This window comes from Tachypleus tridentatus, chromosome 4, assembly GCF_004210375.1.
Source record: "Tachypleus tridentatus isolate NWPU-2018 chromosome 4, ASM421037v1, whole genome shotgun sequence".
Lineage (NCBI taxonomy): Eukaryota > Metazoa > Arthropoda > Merostomata > Xiphosura > Limulidae > Tachypleus > Tachypleus tridentatus.
This window is the reverse complement of record NC_134828.1, coordinates 38802487-38819501: the sequence shown is the minus strand read 5'-3', so window position 1 is coordinate 38819501 and position 17015 is coordinate 38802487. Positions and strand designations below refer to the sequence as shown.

Here is a 17015-nt window from a genome sequence, read left to right as displayed (position 1 = left end):
AGTTCTTTACTTCTTGTTCGCTCGTAAGCTAGTAGTATTAGATGAACACGGTATTCACAGTCTAATTACAGAACCACGAGCAACTCTTCCACCATCTTGTTAATCTAAGATGGAAGGCCAGAAATAAAGATACCTTACTGCGCTTTGTGTTATTAGAGCATCGTGTTTAGTTGGCATTTCAAAGTGCAATACATTATTTGTCTGCTAAATTCCAATGTTAAAAATTTATTTCCAAAATAATGCTCGAACGAATATAACTGTTGTTCAGCTTTCGAACAGTAACCCTTCATGAAAGTTACTTGATGCCTGTGGCATATTAATAGAATATACCAACTATAAGTTAATATATTTAATTAATTATACCGTAACACCTACTGAATTTTTTTGCCATCTACTCAACGTAAGAACTTTTTGTAATAAACGCGTCACCCATTTTATCCCGTCATTACTACACATTCTATAAGATTATAAAGTTATGTCTTTGTAGAACGTCTTCTTGTCACAACACGCACACATTTATATCGCGTTGTTTTACTTATCAATATTATACAGTCATAAAACATACATTCTGCCTTGTTTTGTTTTATATAGATTTATTTCGTGAAAGCTTTCCTCGCGTGAAGAAGTTGACAAGCGTGTAGATTTGTATGAGAATAGAGAAAGACAAGGAATATATTTAATCAGTCTAAGCTCATTTGATAACAAATTATTTGAGTTTATCTAATTTTGTTTACTCTTTCTGAAAGCAATAAAACCAGACCCTGACGACAGCTGGTTCATTTGTAACAAAAACATTAATCGTTCGTTTCATATGGAAGAACAAATCACGTATCTGCTTTTTTATATATACCTATTTTCGCTGTATTTTTACATTTATATTTTATTTGTTTATGTATCAGTACTGCCTCTTTAATTGTAGCTTGTGTATTTCTTCTTTATCTACAGCAATGTTCACTGTGATAAATTGAGAAACAACGATTTGTCCAAACATGTTGTCTACATTATCTTTATAAATCGTTTTGCTTTTCAATTTCACACAATGTTAACAAACATAATTTGCTTTTGTGCAGAAGTATCAATATTGACTTTACAACTGCACTGTGAATAAGAGAAGTATGTAAATACAGTTAGTAACAAGAAGTAAATAATATAAAGCAACAATATTATTTTTTGAAACAAGTTAACTTCCGTTTGTTTTGTATATTAGTTGACAACAACAAAACATTTATTTTTCTGAAATTGTTAACATAATATTGTGCTTTAAAATGAAAGAAACTAAGGGAAATTGGCACTAATAAAAATCAAAACCTTTATCCACTTCACGCCTCTTGATTTGCTATATTGTTAAATAGAAACAGTGTTAACGGTTTTTACCCTTAACAGAAACTGTTACAGGCGCAACAGTTGGAGGAGTGTCAGGAGGGGGGCTTTTCTTGTCCTTCTTAGCATTTATAAAGCCTGACTAGGTGGTAAGGGGTGGTAAGGTTTAAGTCCCCGTAACACCAAATATGATCGCTCTTTCAGCTGTTGGAGTGTTATAATGTTCTTGCCAATTTTACTATTCCTTCGTAGAAGAGTAGCTCAAGAATTGGCGATGGGTAGCAATGACTAGCTGCCTTCCCTCTAGTCTTACACTGCTAAATTAGAAATGGATAGCGCAGATAGCACTCGTGTAGGTTTGCACAAAATTCAAAATTCAAACAAACTTTTGCAGATGTGTTTTATGTCCCCAGTCTCAATATTCAGGAACCATCATTGAAATATACAGTTATTTTTAGTACACAAAATTTCATAATCCTCTAACATTTTAGCCATCGTTGCTTCTATGACCACTACACGAAACGAAAACGAGGATCGAAAATAAACCTTGGTACTAATCTCTTTTCAGATAATGATTTCCATATTTGCCATAAATTACTGATTTTGATTGAAATTGTGTACAAATATCATATTCAAATCTATCTTTTGTCTCCCATTGTCACTTACCAGGAAACCTTTCGTTTAATACCATTAATATGTCAGCTGGGCTAGAAGACGAGAGATAAAAGTTTAGCTAAAAGGATTATTAGAATTTCTGTGCAATATTGTAATTTTAAAGTTACATTTTGAACGCTTAAAGCTAAGAAGTTCTAGTACTGACCGAAAGGAAGGCCTCCCGGGCAGTAACTTGTGAACAATCAAATACAGATTTGAAGCACTATTTTTACACATCTCTGCTTTCAAACCTGTGATGGAAAAGTACCAAAAATGTGAAAAACACGGATTTTAGATCAAGCTTTTTCAGTGTTTCATTCGAACTGTAACTTTGAAACACTTGATACTAATTATCAAAGTATAATGTATTAGATACAGCCCTTGTTTAACTTAAGAAATATAAAAAATCTCAGAATCGTTGAAAGTACTAAGAATTTCAACGTGAGTTCATTAACAATTATTTTTCGATGTTACTACCCACCGACTGATCTTGCCATGTCAGAAAAGCCTAAAAAATAACTTTAAAATACAGTTTATGTTTTGTTTTTTTGAATTTCGCGTAAAGCTACTCGAGGGCTATCTGCGCTAGCCGTCCCTAATTTAGCAGTGTAAGACTAGAGGGAAGGCAGTTAGTCATCACCACCCACTGCCAACTCTTGGACTACTCTTCTACCAACGAATAGTAGGATTGACCGTCACCTTATAACGCCCCCACGGCTGGGAGGGCGAGCATGTTTGGTGCGATGGAGATTCGAACCCGCGACCCTCACATTACGAGTCAAGTTCCTTAACCACATGGCTGTGCCAGCCTTGTGTAGAGAGGCCTGATCTCTGGAAAATGTGTTTGTAGTTGAGCAAACAACTTGTGCAAAGCTACAAAGTTGGCTATCTATGTTGTCCTCGACCAGGAGTATCGAAACCCTGTTTTTAGTGTTATAAGTCTTCAGATGTGCCACTGGTGGGCACACTGGAAAGTGTGGTTCTAGTTTGCTTATTAGATTTCTAGGAACTGCAGCAAATGCTCTGGTTTATGACATTTCTATGAAATTATAGTTATCATGAAGCTGATAGAACAAAATACTTGACAAGCACAATATAAATATGCAAACTCAAAATCAACAGTGACAGAAAATTTTAGTTTAAAAAAAGATTGCCACTCGCGTTGATTTGTTTCTCTACCCAACAAAACTCCGAAACGATGCAAGAAACTGTCACCAAGATACCAAACCAGAAAGTGACCAATCCATCAGATTGTTCATATTTCTTCTTCTTGTTTGAATCGAGATAACTCTATAAGTACTTTATCACTAACGTCAGTTTTAAACCTAAATCCACTACATACGTTTCTGGGCAGTGGATGACATTATCGCTTAGTCGTAGTAACTAGTAGTAATTAAATAATAATAATAGTGTAAACTGTGTTATCACTATTTAATTGTTGTTTTTTTTATACCGAAATCTGGTGTTCTTTTACAAAACTTAAGTACAGAGTGAAACAGGAATTATTAGCCAATAATAGATGAGTATTAGATAACTATAACGTGTGTCATATTCAATACTTTGTGCATTATACAATCGGTGTCTTTAGGGAGTCAACTTCTATATTATATATGAACGTAATTACACTAGCGCTTAGTCAAAAATTGGGGGAAACGTCACAAAATAAGTAGTAATAAACATTTTGTAAGAGTAAAATGATGTAGGGATGGTGGTATAAATAACAATGCAAACAAGATAATATGGATGATACAGTTATACATAGATGGTCCCTACACGACTTTCAATATTAAAAATTAATATTGTTTGTTTCACCCTCAACAGCTGACCTGGGATCCACATGGACCACAAAGAATTACTCTTTATATAATCATTACAAATTGATATCAATTCTCGTAACGGTCAAGCGGGAACCCTGGATCAATATGACACTAAAGTTTTCAAAACACAGAGTAGAAAGAACCGCAAGACGTGGGAAAATAAAGAAAATGTTCAAAAACTTTTTTTTTTTTCACTTGCAACGTTTTAGTCAGAAACCTTCCCGTCATTTGGCATAAACTATAGACAAAAGGCTCGAAGAGAATCATTGAAGGGTCATCTGGTCTATTTGCTTATAACATCGTTGTGGTAAGCGTGTATCTACATCTCATGCCTCAACAAGTGTTCTCTGCTTATAATGTCATAATTTAAAGAATTCATGGTCAATAACTTTGGTAAATAACCTGCTTATTGGATTTTAAACCCATAGCCTACCCCAAGGATATATTTGTGTTGGGGTCTGGTCGTACCCAAAGTTATCCATAATTTACATTATCAGTAGTTTTTTAGTTTAATTTTGCAGTATTGTGGTATCTCATCATATATTGATGGTTAACAACTTGAATATAGGTGTACAATAAAACTTTGGCATCTTTTTGATTCACCGTTTGTTTAATACTACTTATTGGTAAACTGGTGAACTCTGTAACTTCATGAATTGTCAACATACTTCCTCTGACTACATATATTTCATTTTGTTCTCATTGCATGCTAACCCTAACACAAGTTGTCATGCAAGTGGATTTTGGAATTTCAACCCAGAACTTACTATAATGGTAATTTTGTATGGGGATCTGGTTGGACCCCAGGTGTTCCACAATGTAAATTTGTAAAGGTGTAATGATGAGAGTTTAGTGATATTTTGAGTTTATTTCAATCAAAAAATTATTGATTTCCAGTTTTATAGTAGAGTTTATTCTGTTCTTCTTTGACGATTCATGAGTGTTAGTTACAAACAACTCTATTTCAACCCTCTTCTACACAAACATTTTTCTTTAAAGTAAGTATTTACTTAAGTTTCATTGCTTATACCTCTGAATTATGTGCTTTTTTGGTATAATAATGTTTGTTTTTAGACATATGCATTATATTAATAAATAATTTTACTAAGTATATACTATATTACACTTTAGTCTGTCGGAAAGAAAATAAATGTTACTGACATTAATGAAATGACGAAATAGATCGAATCCAACAGCGAAGAAAAACCAGTAAAAGAGAAAACCGACATTTAGGTTCCTTTACTATTATACCACGTAAACAAGCACCTGAATTATCTCATGCCTGTATTATTGGGGATGACTGTTAAATCAATCACTCTGTCAATTTACGAGAATAATTTCAATATTCATATTTAACAGTTCAAAAACTTAAAAAGGAAATCTATATCAAACTAAATAAATTATTTATTTTTCAACAGAACGGCAGAAATGTAAACAGTAGATCTCGAACATTAGTGTTGTTGTACAGAGAACAACTGATCAAGATTTTATTATACAATGACAGAATCATGTAATTCATGTTCATAAAATCTTCTCTCTTTTGTTTACATATAGACTTTATTATCAAGATATTGACGTGTCATCTGATAAGGTTCTCTGTACTTTATTAAATTTAAAATGGCAGAATTTATGTGCACAGATTTCTCATTTTGACATTTACTTAAGTACTACAGTTGATGATGAAAACAAATCGAATAGCAAGATTAAATCAGCTCTTGTAAATATACACATATGTTGAACAAGTGTACTGCAGTTTAGTAAAGGAAAAACAGTGTGAAACTAAAACTGAAGAACTAAGACAAACTCACCATTCTTATGACATGTTAAGTCATGATGAATGTGTATGGTTATGTTTGAGATCTGTCTTGGCAAGTGTGAATACGTTTATTGTTATATCTTAATCATAGAGTAATGCAGTAAAATCTGTCAGGTCTTATCGATGAAACTTTCAAAGATATTATAGAGAAATACGGCTTAATCCAAGATTTATGGAATCCACATGTACACGTGTCCTACTCTTAAAGATTTTAAGAACAAACAAAAAACCTGTAAAATAACTAAGATAATAAAAAAGTTCTTGACAAAATATTTTACTTTGTTTATTCCATATTTTATAAATCTATCATGGTTACTGTCTATCATGATTTATGTTACTGAACTTAACAGACAACAATATATTTTTTACAGTTTAAACAAAAATAAATTAAGATAAATGTACGTTTTTGAAGTTCTCGACATTTGATGCAACACGAGGAAAGTGGTTTTTTTTGCTTCTAAGTTACTATTTTCTTCTTTTCATATACAATTCATATCTGTTGTTTAAGTATAACTTTACAGTTATAATTCACAAAGATCTATACATATCCTAACTTCTTGTAGGTGTTATCGTTTAGACCAGGGATCACCAAACTTTTTTCACAGGGGGCCAGATTACTTGGGGAATGAGAAGCGCGGGCCGCATGATCATTATGTTCAATACTCATAAACTAGAACGAAAGCTCTCTGTAAAAGACTTAACACTAAGTTTAGGATGCCACATTAGCCATGTGGGAGTAGCATGCAATACACACATATAATAAAAAACAAACAGAAATACAACCAACATTTTTATTTACCAAAAGGTTATCAAAGAACGTGACATTAGCAAAAACAATTGTCACATCGCACATACTGAGTACATATTTGAATTTCACTAAGCTGCAAAAAAATTAGTGAGATTTATGAAATTGGCGTTTGACTTTCAAAATATCTTCAATGTTTGGTTTTGAATTGCTGCATCCAATCATTAGAATTGCTTTCAAATGTTCATCAGTCAACCTTGATCAATGTACCGACTTCACATACTTCATTTTTTGAAAATGCTTGTTTACAGACATAAGTTGTTCCGAACACTGTGCCATACCAGATGCGAACTGCTTCAGCTTTGGAAAATAATCTTCAGGTATGCAGCTGTGAAATTCAATAAGTTGCCCCTCTCTGTATTTTGCTTTCAACAAGTCATTTCCTTGCAAATCGATGACCTCCAGCTGAAGTTCCACTGGCACGTCATCAATGACACAATCAAAAGGATTCTGAAAAAGGAGAAAGTCACTTTCGATTCTGTTGAGATCCGAAAATCTCTCTAAAATGCTTATTTAAATCACCAATAATCTTTTTCTCAAACTCCAGGTTGACATTTATGATTCCAGCATGAAACTCATTGAAACACTGAAAATGAGAGAGGTTTCCTCCTTCCAAATGTGCTTCAAACAATGACAGCTTTCTCCGAAATCCTTTATTGATTCTATAGAGATCACAGACAAAATCACTGAAGTTTCAAGTTCAATTCATTCATGTGGCATTCAAATGACAACTTTGACAACCAGGTTGGATCCGACAGAAGTGGATTGGCACCATATTTCTCAATAAGAAATATATCTATTTCTCTTCTCAGCTTATAAAAACGAGACAAGACTTTACCGCAGCTGAGCCACCTCACCGCCGTGTGATAAGGGAAGTCACAGAAATCCGAATCAATTTCTTCAAGAAACGCCTTGAACTGGCGATGATAAAGTGCATGACCCCGAATGAAGTTCCCTGCAGAAATAACTGGTTTCAGTACGCAAGAAATATCTAAGTCTTTTCCACAGAGTGCTTGCTGATGTATGATGCAGTGTATGAACAGAACGCTTGGGAGTTGAAGATCTTCCAACTGTTTCCTGATCAGCCCCACCAGACCCTTCTTTACTCCAGCCATGTTTTTTCCTCCATCAACTGTTACACTTATAAGTTGATTCCACTGAAGGTTATAGTCTTGCAAAGTTTTATGCACTTCCATGAAAATGTCTTCTCCAGTTGTTCTTCCTTGCGTGCTGCAAACTGATGCCAGCTCTTCCGTGATCTTAAAGTCCAAATTAACTCCACGAATGAACACGAGAAGTTGTGACGTACTCGAGAGATCAGTAGACTCATCCAGTGCCAGAGATTACCATAGGCAGCAAGGACGAAAGAAGAATTTTCCTATTGGTGAAAAATGTGTGTGATAGCCTTGTTTCTTTTTATCATAACGTCTTGTGTTTGCCAGCTTAAAGCGACCATCGGTGTGATTTATTTTGTTATGTCAGTCGGACACTTGATCAAATGTCACTTTTTATTTCCAAGCGGCTAGCTGCTGGCGGGCCGGACAAAATGACCTCGAGGGCCGTATCCGGCCCGCGGACCGTAGTTTGGTGACCCCTAGTTTAGACATCTAAAGAAATAACAGTATCGGCCATCTTATGGTTTGGGTAGTGTTCGTGAGTTTTAACTGAAAAACAAATTTCTTTGGCAGCATAACAACCTTTTGTATTTATAAATAACACAAAGTGAAATATGTGTGGATTACGAAGATTAAATTAACTTTTGTACGTGGAAGTATCAAATCATTGTCTCTAATGACACCATTAGCTTTACCCCTCTTTCCCATTGCCCGAGGTCAATACTTGTGTGGCGTCCTCTAGTGGTGACGCATATTATGATGTATTAATTATCGCCATAAAAATTCATTGTAAAGTTTAAAAAATGTACTTTTAATTAATGTGTACGCCATAAGAATAGCAACAAAGTGTATGAACGCGCTGGTTGAATATAAACCTCCCCGTTATTTAAAACGGTTAAAATGTAAAAGGGATTGACCTAGAATTAAATTTTCTAATGGCACGTATTTAGAATAATAATTTTTTTTTTTTTTTTACAAAAGGTGTAACACGTTGATCTGGAAGTGGATTTTTTTAATGGCAAGTATTTAGAATAATAAATATTTTTTTTACAAAATGTTTATACAAGGTGCAAGAAGTTTAAGTAACGGTTACATTGGAAGTGCAATATATTTTACCTCGTTTCAATTAGCATATCAATTCGGTTCCTAAAATAAGCTACTTCAATGAAGAATTTTATTCATACCACCAAACTTGTATTGTTAAATAAAGAGTTTGCCTCTTGAATTTTACAAAAAGTCACAAGAAAACCATCTGAACTGACCATCCTTTATTTAAGCAATATATCAAAGAGAAAGCAGCTAGTCAACACCACCCACTGCCAGTTCTTGAGCTAATCTTTAACAACGAATAGTAGGATTGGCCGTCACATTATAATAACCTCACAGTTAAAATAGCAAGCATGTTCAGTGATGGGACTTGAATCTACAGTAGGTAGGTTGCAAAGCAAACACTCTAACCAAGAAGTTATACCAGACCAAAAGTAAAGGGAACAAAAACAATGATGGTTTGTGAGTCATACCACTGTCAGAGTTGTTTGAATAAATATTATGAATCTCCACGTGACTCTTCTAGTCAGGTTTTGGGCCTGAGAGTTACCTAGTGACTAGCTTTATACTCTACTACTCAAAGGCGGTGGGTGATGCTGATTAGCTGCAGTCTCTCTAGTCCGCAATTTACGCTTAGCTACTGTATGACTCAAGCATAAGGGCTTGTAACCTAGCTATTTAATCCATTAAATAATTAGGAGCTCATTTAGGTGAATAAACAAATTGCTGGAGTTTATACCAGTAGGTCAAATTGCTTATAAGGTATAATAATTTCAAATATGGGGCTGCTTTTAAAGTCACCCTATAAATGTATGCGTTTGTTTATAGTTTATTAATAATTTCCAAAAACTAAGCTAACGTTCATGTACAAACTTCTTTCTACGAAATCAGTGAAAAAGAAATAAGTACATTAAAAAAAAACGAAGCCCACCTACAAACTGCCTACGAAAAGAGTGAATAAAAAATTAATATAGATTTCATTACTTTAAATTTGAAACAGCTTTAGAGGAACAAATTCAAAGAACCCAAAGGAAATTTTGCAGTTTTGTAGTTTGTATATTTTTTCCCCACAAAATCAATTTTTATGAGATTTATGGTGCATGTATATTTATTAATTGTTTTAATTTTTTTTCAGCTTGCAGTGTTCATGATACTGCAATCAGTTAATGTAACAAAAATGAGACAGTGAAACGTAAATACACCACAATAAAATAAACATCTAAGAGTGTCATGATGATGCATTGTTTTTGCCTCATCTTGTAAGAGATGGAACACATAACTTGGCATATCTCAAAAAAGTTACAAAACCTTTTGAACAATAATACAGTCAAATGTAGTTCCCATTAAACGTTTAGTGAAGCTTAATAGAACAGATCTGGTTGTTTGTTTAATCTCGCGTAAAGCTTGTAGAGGGCTTTCTATGCCAGTTGTCCCAAATTTAGGGTAAAGGAAAGAAAGTTAGCAAATACTACCTACCATTAATATTTAGACTAATATTTGATAACGAATAGTAAGATTAACTAACACATTATAACGGTCCCACAGCTGAAAGGACGAGCCTGTTCGGTGAAGAAATTTGAGACTTAGTCGAGCGTTCTAAGCGCCTGGTCATGTCAAGACTAACAAAAGGTGAATAAGAAATAGGGTAATTTTAACAGATTCTCCCTGTATTTGTTTGTTTGTCTTTGAATTTTACACAAAGCTACACGAGAGCTATCTGCGCTAGCCGTCCCTAATTTTGCAGTGTAAGGCTAGAGGGAAGGCAGCTAGGTATCACTACCTACTACCAACTCTTGAACTACTATTTTACCAACTAATAATAGGACTGACCATCACAATTACAATGCTCCAATGATTGAAGATTCAAATCCACGACCCTCAGATTACGAGTCGAGAGCCTTAACCACCTGGCTATTTTCCCTGCATTTTGAACACCGCTTTGCAACAAAGGGAATAAGCCTGTTTATAAGATATTAAATTTTTTTCCCGTAAACAGAGATATTGTAAATTAATACATATCTTATTAACCAGAGAAACTTTATATATGAGATATGAGTTTATTTTCGCTATTAGATTTCAGTTTTCCTTGTTTTATTACTACAATAGTGCGAGTGACTTCCCTTCGGCCCTGCATGACCAAGCGTGTTAAGGCGTGCGACTCGTAATCTGAGGGTCGCGGGTTTCGCATCCCGCTCGCGCCAAACATGCTCGCCCTTTCAGCTGTGGGGGCGTTATAATGTTACAATCAATCCCATTATTCGTTGGTAAAAGAGTAGCCCAAGAGTTGGCGTTGGGTGGTGATGACTAGCTGCTTTCCCTCTGGTCTTACACTCCTAAATTAGGGACGGCTAGCACAGACAGCCCTCGAGTAGCTTTGTGCGAAATTCAAAAACAAACAAACAAGACTCTCCCTTCGTTTAATTTTATATCTATCATTGATGATTCTAACATTTTAAGTACATTTATTATATCTCTACTCTAAACATATCCAACAGATGCTATACATTTTATCATGTCAGTTTTAAAAATCATTTCCAAAGAAAATAAAAAAACAAACAGTACAATTTGAAATTGTTATTTGTGTTTAAAAAACAACACATGTAGTTACTGAAAGTTTACGTTCCGAGTGTATTTTGTGAAACGTGTGTGTACTGATATCCTGTACTGTCATAACAAAGCTATGTCTGTATTCCTCTTACAATCTAACAGCACTTGCTAGCAGGCAATGACGTTAAACAGGAAAGTGTCCACTATGGTTGTTTTATTACGAGAACTGTGCTCTTGTTCAGTGTGTTCCAATAACTAGTTTTTAGTTTCTGTCTCTTTTTACAGTAAAGCCATTTCCATTAACTGAGTACTTAGGGTTACAAGAACTTTGTTATTGACCAGAAGGGGAGATTTGTACGTCGTGTTTTCACAATAATTTCTGTTGTTTTTTCTTCTCTGTGTTTCTTTCAACTCTCTTCTACAGCCAGACCCTTGACGACTTTTGTCATTTGAACGACACAACATCTCAGCAATTGAATTCCGGTTATATGTACACAATTCTAATCGCCAAGTGACACTGATTTACAATGTTTTTTGCCTTCTTTAGACTGAAGATATCTGTTTAGGAAAAAATCAGAAAACACGAACGTAAAATACAACATTACTCCATCTTAAGCACGAAATAAAAACTGGTTTTTTTTCTAGCAATGACATTTGAAGCAAGAAAGAATGTCTTTTGACAGAATCAAACAAAAATTACATACAAAGTACTTAGTTTTATCTCTTATTTAACCCTTCCATAGAAATTATTCAAGGTGTAAAATTACTTGGAATTTATACTCTAAAAAAACACAACAAAGAAGTGAATTATACTTTTGATTTTATAGATGTATCTGTTTAATAAGGTGAGCGGGGTTTACCAAAACTAAACTAAGATTTAAAAGAAAACTTAGATGATTAACACTACATTCTAGCGGAATACAGCAATACATTACACCAAATGTCTTTGCATGACTTTGACCGGTTTACTTTGGTAATCTTTAGACATAGATGGTGTTAGTACCTTCAAATTCAATAGCTATTACCAACGTCCATGCCAAATGATGACCGCACTAAATCGGTCAAAATTTCGCAAAGGCATTTGATGTAATGTATTGTTAATACTTCGTTATTGTGTAACACTAATGATTTGATATTTTTATCTGTGTTTTTCTTCTTGTAAATTGAATTTATTTGTGATTTAGTACATCATCGCCAGAAGGAACTGTTCCATATTACATCTACTTCGTCTGTCTTGTCTCTAGGCGAACATCTCTTGAAAGACGATTTCTGAGCACCATAGTTACAATTATATTTTCTGGACTGGTGGTGCTTTTTATAGAATATACTTCTCTTTGTTGCTGTAACATACATAAAAAATTAACTTTTAACAGATGTGTAATGAAATCAAGTTATAAACGATAATTCTTGAAGTATTTGGCTTCAAATGTGGAAAACTAAAGTCTCGTGAAGCTATTAAGTTTACTAAATTAATTTCAAGTTTAAAAGTAACCAGAGCTGAAAATGTTTTTATATAAAAATCTGCGACACGATTTTTATTTACGGTATGAAACTCGACACTCACTGAATAGATAGAAAACAGTATAAAGAGAGAGAGAACAGTAAAAAGACAAAATTATTCTAAAGTTTATCACACAAGTACTGAACAATAGTTTGATCTTAAATCATACGTTCAATTGTTTGTTTGTTTTTTGAATTTCGCACAAAACTACTCGAGGGCTATCTGTGCTAATTTAGCAGCTAGTCAACACCACCCAACTCTTGAGCTACTTTTTTATCAACGAATAGTGGGATTGACCGTAACATTATAACGCCCCACGACTGAAAGAGCGAGCATGTTTGGCGCGACGGGGATGCGAACCCGCGACCCTCAGATTACGAGTCGCACGCCTTAACACGCTTGGCCATGCCGGGCCCATACGTTCCAATTTGTACATTATTAAACGTGATATGTATACTGGTATTGTTACCTTGGTAGTTTGAACATCTTAATAACAGAAATGTGTGTGTTTTCTTATAACAAAGCCACATCTGGCTACCTGCTAAGCCCACCGAGGGAAATCGAACAATTGAAGCGAGAACGTTAACAGTCCTTTTTTAAATGTGTGTATTTTTTCAAGTCTTTACTTGTCACTTTTCTCTTGTACGCCTCCATGTAAATCAGCCTTGACACTGTAAAAGAGACAAGCGTTTTATTTATGTAATTAATAAATTTGTCTCATCTCGTGTTTCTCTGTCCATTTATTTCTGTTTCCCAAACTTTATCTATTTATATTTGTCTAATCTTGCTGCAGACTCATATATCCATCTTCTTCTGTATTTATAGACATCTATTTACTGATATCTGATATCTCTATTCCAACAGTACTCTTCACCTAAATCTTTGATATCTGATTTTCAAACCTCTAATTTTCTCTTACAATTAGCAGCGGTTAATCTTATCTTTTGTTCGAGAATTACCTGTTAAAACCTTCTGTAATAAGGTAAGTTTTATATATTTAATCCATAGCAGGAGCGTAGCTTGGAAGTCTTCATAATTGCCTATTTGTGTAAATACAAAATATTCTGTTATAATTAAACGTTTGTAGGACGGCTCAGAGTACTCCCTCGCAAATTTTTCAAAAATATGGACTCTCTAAGCTGTATGTTTAGGATACTCATGAGGAAGAGATTACACTGTATCAAGAATGGAAACACTAATACTTATAATACTTTTGTAACTATTTCGTGGGTGGCTATTTTAGTTCTTAAATTTATGTCAATATAGGTCTTTATCTCTGCATCGCGTTATAACGTTAGATTGGTTTTGGTTTGTTTTGAATTTTGCGCATAGCTACACGGGGGCTATCTGCACTAGTCATCCCTAATTTTGTAGTGTAAGACTGGTCATCACCACCCACCGCCAAATCTTGGGCTACTCTTTTACCAACTAATAGTAAAATTGACCGTAACGTTATACCGTCCCCACGTCTGAAAAGGGGAGCATGTTTGGCGTGACAGGAATTCGAACCCGCGACCCTCAGATTACGAGTCGAGTACCTTAACCATCTGGCCACTCTAGGCCTATATTACATTAGAAAGGAAGGCAATTGCCTACAAATGAATAAGAATGAACATTTGTTTTTTAATAATGCCGGCTGTAAAAGTGGGACAATTTCACTTGTTTCTTGACGAAGTTATAATTATATCACATCAGAAGTGTGATATTAAACAACCTTTCATTTCAAAACTATCTTTATGACGCAACTACAGGTAGTACACTAATATATTATTAGTAATATAGTAATAATTAATGGTAAGTGCGCCTGGATGCGAAGGGTTCCAAGGTTCGAGATGTAATACCACTGGACACGTCGTGCTTTTCAACTGTTATTTAGTACAAGGAGCTAGATAAAGCCTTATGGAGGCAGTTACTACTGTCTTCGTAATTAGAGAAAGAATTGTTTATGCACATGAGTAGATATATGAATTAATTATATGGTGAAACAGAATTTGCTTACAACACGTATCTAATTAGTGTTAAACTTGGGATCATATTCAAAATCTCTGACACTGCGGGATTTGACGGACACTTTGGAAATTCAAAAGTTACTGTCTGTTTTAAGGAAACATCACGCGACAAAACTTTATTATAGCCATAAAGTGCAGAATTGTCGACGAATTTTAACTTTCTTTAGAAACTCTGCATAGAGATATCAGAAAGTTATTTGATCTACGCTCACTGTCATTTGTAAGGATGACACGATCTTGTTGGATTCATATCCCTAATGCTTTGAAACTGTGTGGGTGTTAACGTTGTGCTGGTTCTATTCTGTGACGTCTGTATATCAAAACAATGTACATATAATACAAACTGTGTCGTAATTATAATCACAACATATTAAATATAGAATTAATACAATCTAATTCATTAACACTCACAAAATTTTAGAACCGTTTTAGAGATGACGCAATCTTATAAAAATGACTCAGTCACGTTGGAGCTCATATTAAGAGCCCCAGATAATTTTTCATGAGTTAAATTCATTAGCGAATTTTTCATTTTGAGAGAACTGGGAGTACTTTTGGATATAATAAACAGTCTATTAATTAATCCACGTCGTAAGTCAAGCGCAAGTGCTGTTAACTATCATGTAATCGAATTGAAATTTGTTCCAAAATTGGATCTTATTTAACGCGAATCCATATAAGGCTTTTATCGTGGAAAATTGAGTTTTGTTATTTTGAAAACCGAAGAACGTACACATGTTACACCCATTTGCGTCATGAACATTAAAAGTTGCTTATAACATGAAAGTTTTCTGAAGTACTTCATTCAATGTATTAGCACCATATTACTCACAACTACTCCGTATTTTCAACCTGTTAGCCTAAACGACCAATTCAGAGACACTTATTAGTTAGCACAGCCAGTGCTAATTTAAAACTGCTGACCGCACGTTGTGCATCTACTCTCAACATCAGAATCTATAAGTGCAGTTATAAATCTCCCACACTGCCCGAAGTACAGAGCGTGTTCGGAAACGTGCTGGCTTGAACCTTAAACTTTCTGACCCACAGCGTAGCACATTAACTATTAGGCTTTTATCAGGCCTTAGCTCTTAGAAACAAGCAAACTGGTTGCGATAATACATCAGGTACTTAAGCGTTCGAAGCAGAACAGTATAATAAGCATTAGTTGAAGCATGAACTGAATATATGTGCGTTTTCCAAAGAAAACAAAAATCAGATTTCTGTGACACGGACAATAACTTACGTGGAATAAACCACTTACTTCTGTAAAACACCATTTGACAAGATAAGCTGAAATGGAACACGTTAGTAAATTGTGTGCTTACTGTAAATGTTCTACACTCTGTATGACTTTAAATACTTATGGCTACCCTTAGGAACATTCTTACTTCAATCTGTGATCAATATTCACACATGCAGAGCAAGGACTTGTTTCTTGCCACAGTAAAGCCACCAGCTTATTTGAATATTCTTGATACAGCATTAAACAAGGAGTAAAGTAACCAGAAGTATTTTGCAACAAATTAGCTGCTTAAGTAGGTAACCAGCGAGCAACAGAAGAGAACAACATTGAAAGTGTATGTGAGTAAATATAATATGTATTTACCGTTGTGAAAAGTTGTCTCAACTGGAGTTGTTTCAACGCCAAAACAAAACTGATTTAAGTTTATACGTGGTCTTTAACTTGTAAAATAATAGTTTGTATTTTTTGCATCACTCATATTCATAAATACAAATACAATGTATTGTCTTGCCAACGAAAAGCAATACTCGCCTTGTTGGAAGAAGGCCTTGCTGGAGAAGCGCATGAGCACAGACAATGCGCACACGCTCGCGAATGCATGCATTTCGCACACATTGCAACAGCTAAGTTGGCTCGAGAAGACGCGCACTGAATATATATAAAGCGGTTCTATGAGAGTTAGAGCTTAAACAGAGTTTGGTCTGTCGATGTTTTGTCAACAGATGTGTGGACATGTTTCCCAGCACTCAGATGGCAAGTGATCAAGGTCCTCCGACACCCTCAGGAATCAGCAACGTTCCTCCTTTGGACCCGCAGTATTTTTACACCCAAGGTCAAGGCCTTCAAATAGCCCAGCAACGTTGTTTTCCCATAACGGAGAAAGGTAGAATTTCATAACGACTTTAGCTTTTTATCAAATTGTTACGATCTATTACAATAAACTGCTATAACGAGTGAATATATTCGAATTTCTAATGTTCTTGGATGTATATCGAAACATAATGATTTAACTTTAAAATACAAACAGTATAACTTGTAGCAGCTTAATGACGATATAAAATATAGAATGTTCAACGTGAATTTTATAAAATTCATATGAATGCGTATATGAAAAATCCATATGATGAGAAGAAAATAA

General features: G+C 34.6%; 1 protein-coding gene across 6 annotated transcripts in view; it reads left to right on the top strand.

Annotated features, from left to right (window-relative positions):
• LOC143248883 (band 7 protein AGAP004871-like) overlaps positions 1-17015 on the top strand; it is a 143199-nt gene that overhangs the window by 42070 nt on the left and 84114 nt on the right. For 2 of the 6 annotated variants that reach the window (XM_076497775.1, XM_076497774.1), the window contains exon 1: positions 16496-16760. The exons of 2 other annotated variants lie outside the window; for them this stretch is intronic. In XM_076497775.1, the coding sequence (XP_076353890.1) occupies positions 16610-16760 (151 nt within the window). In that variant the 5' untranslated portion in view covers positions 16496-16609. Of the gene's footprint in view, positions 1-16495; positions 16761-17015 lie in introns of those variants that run through there. 2 more of the 6 variants (XM_076497777.1, XM_076497778.1) reach the window with 1 other exon arrangement.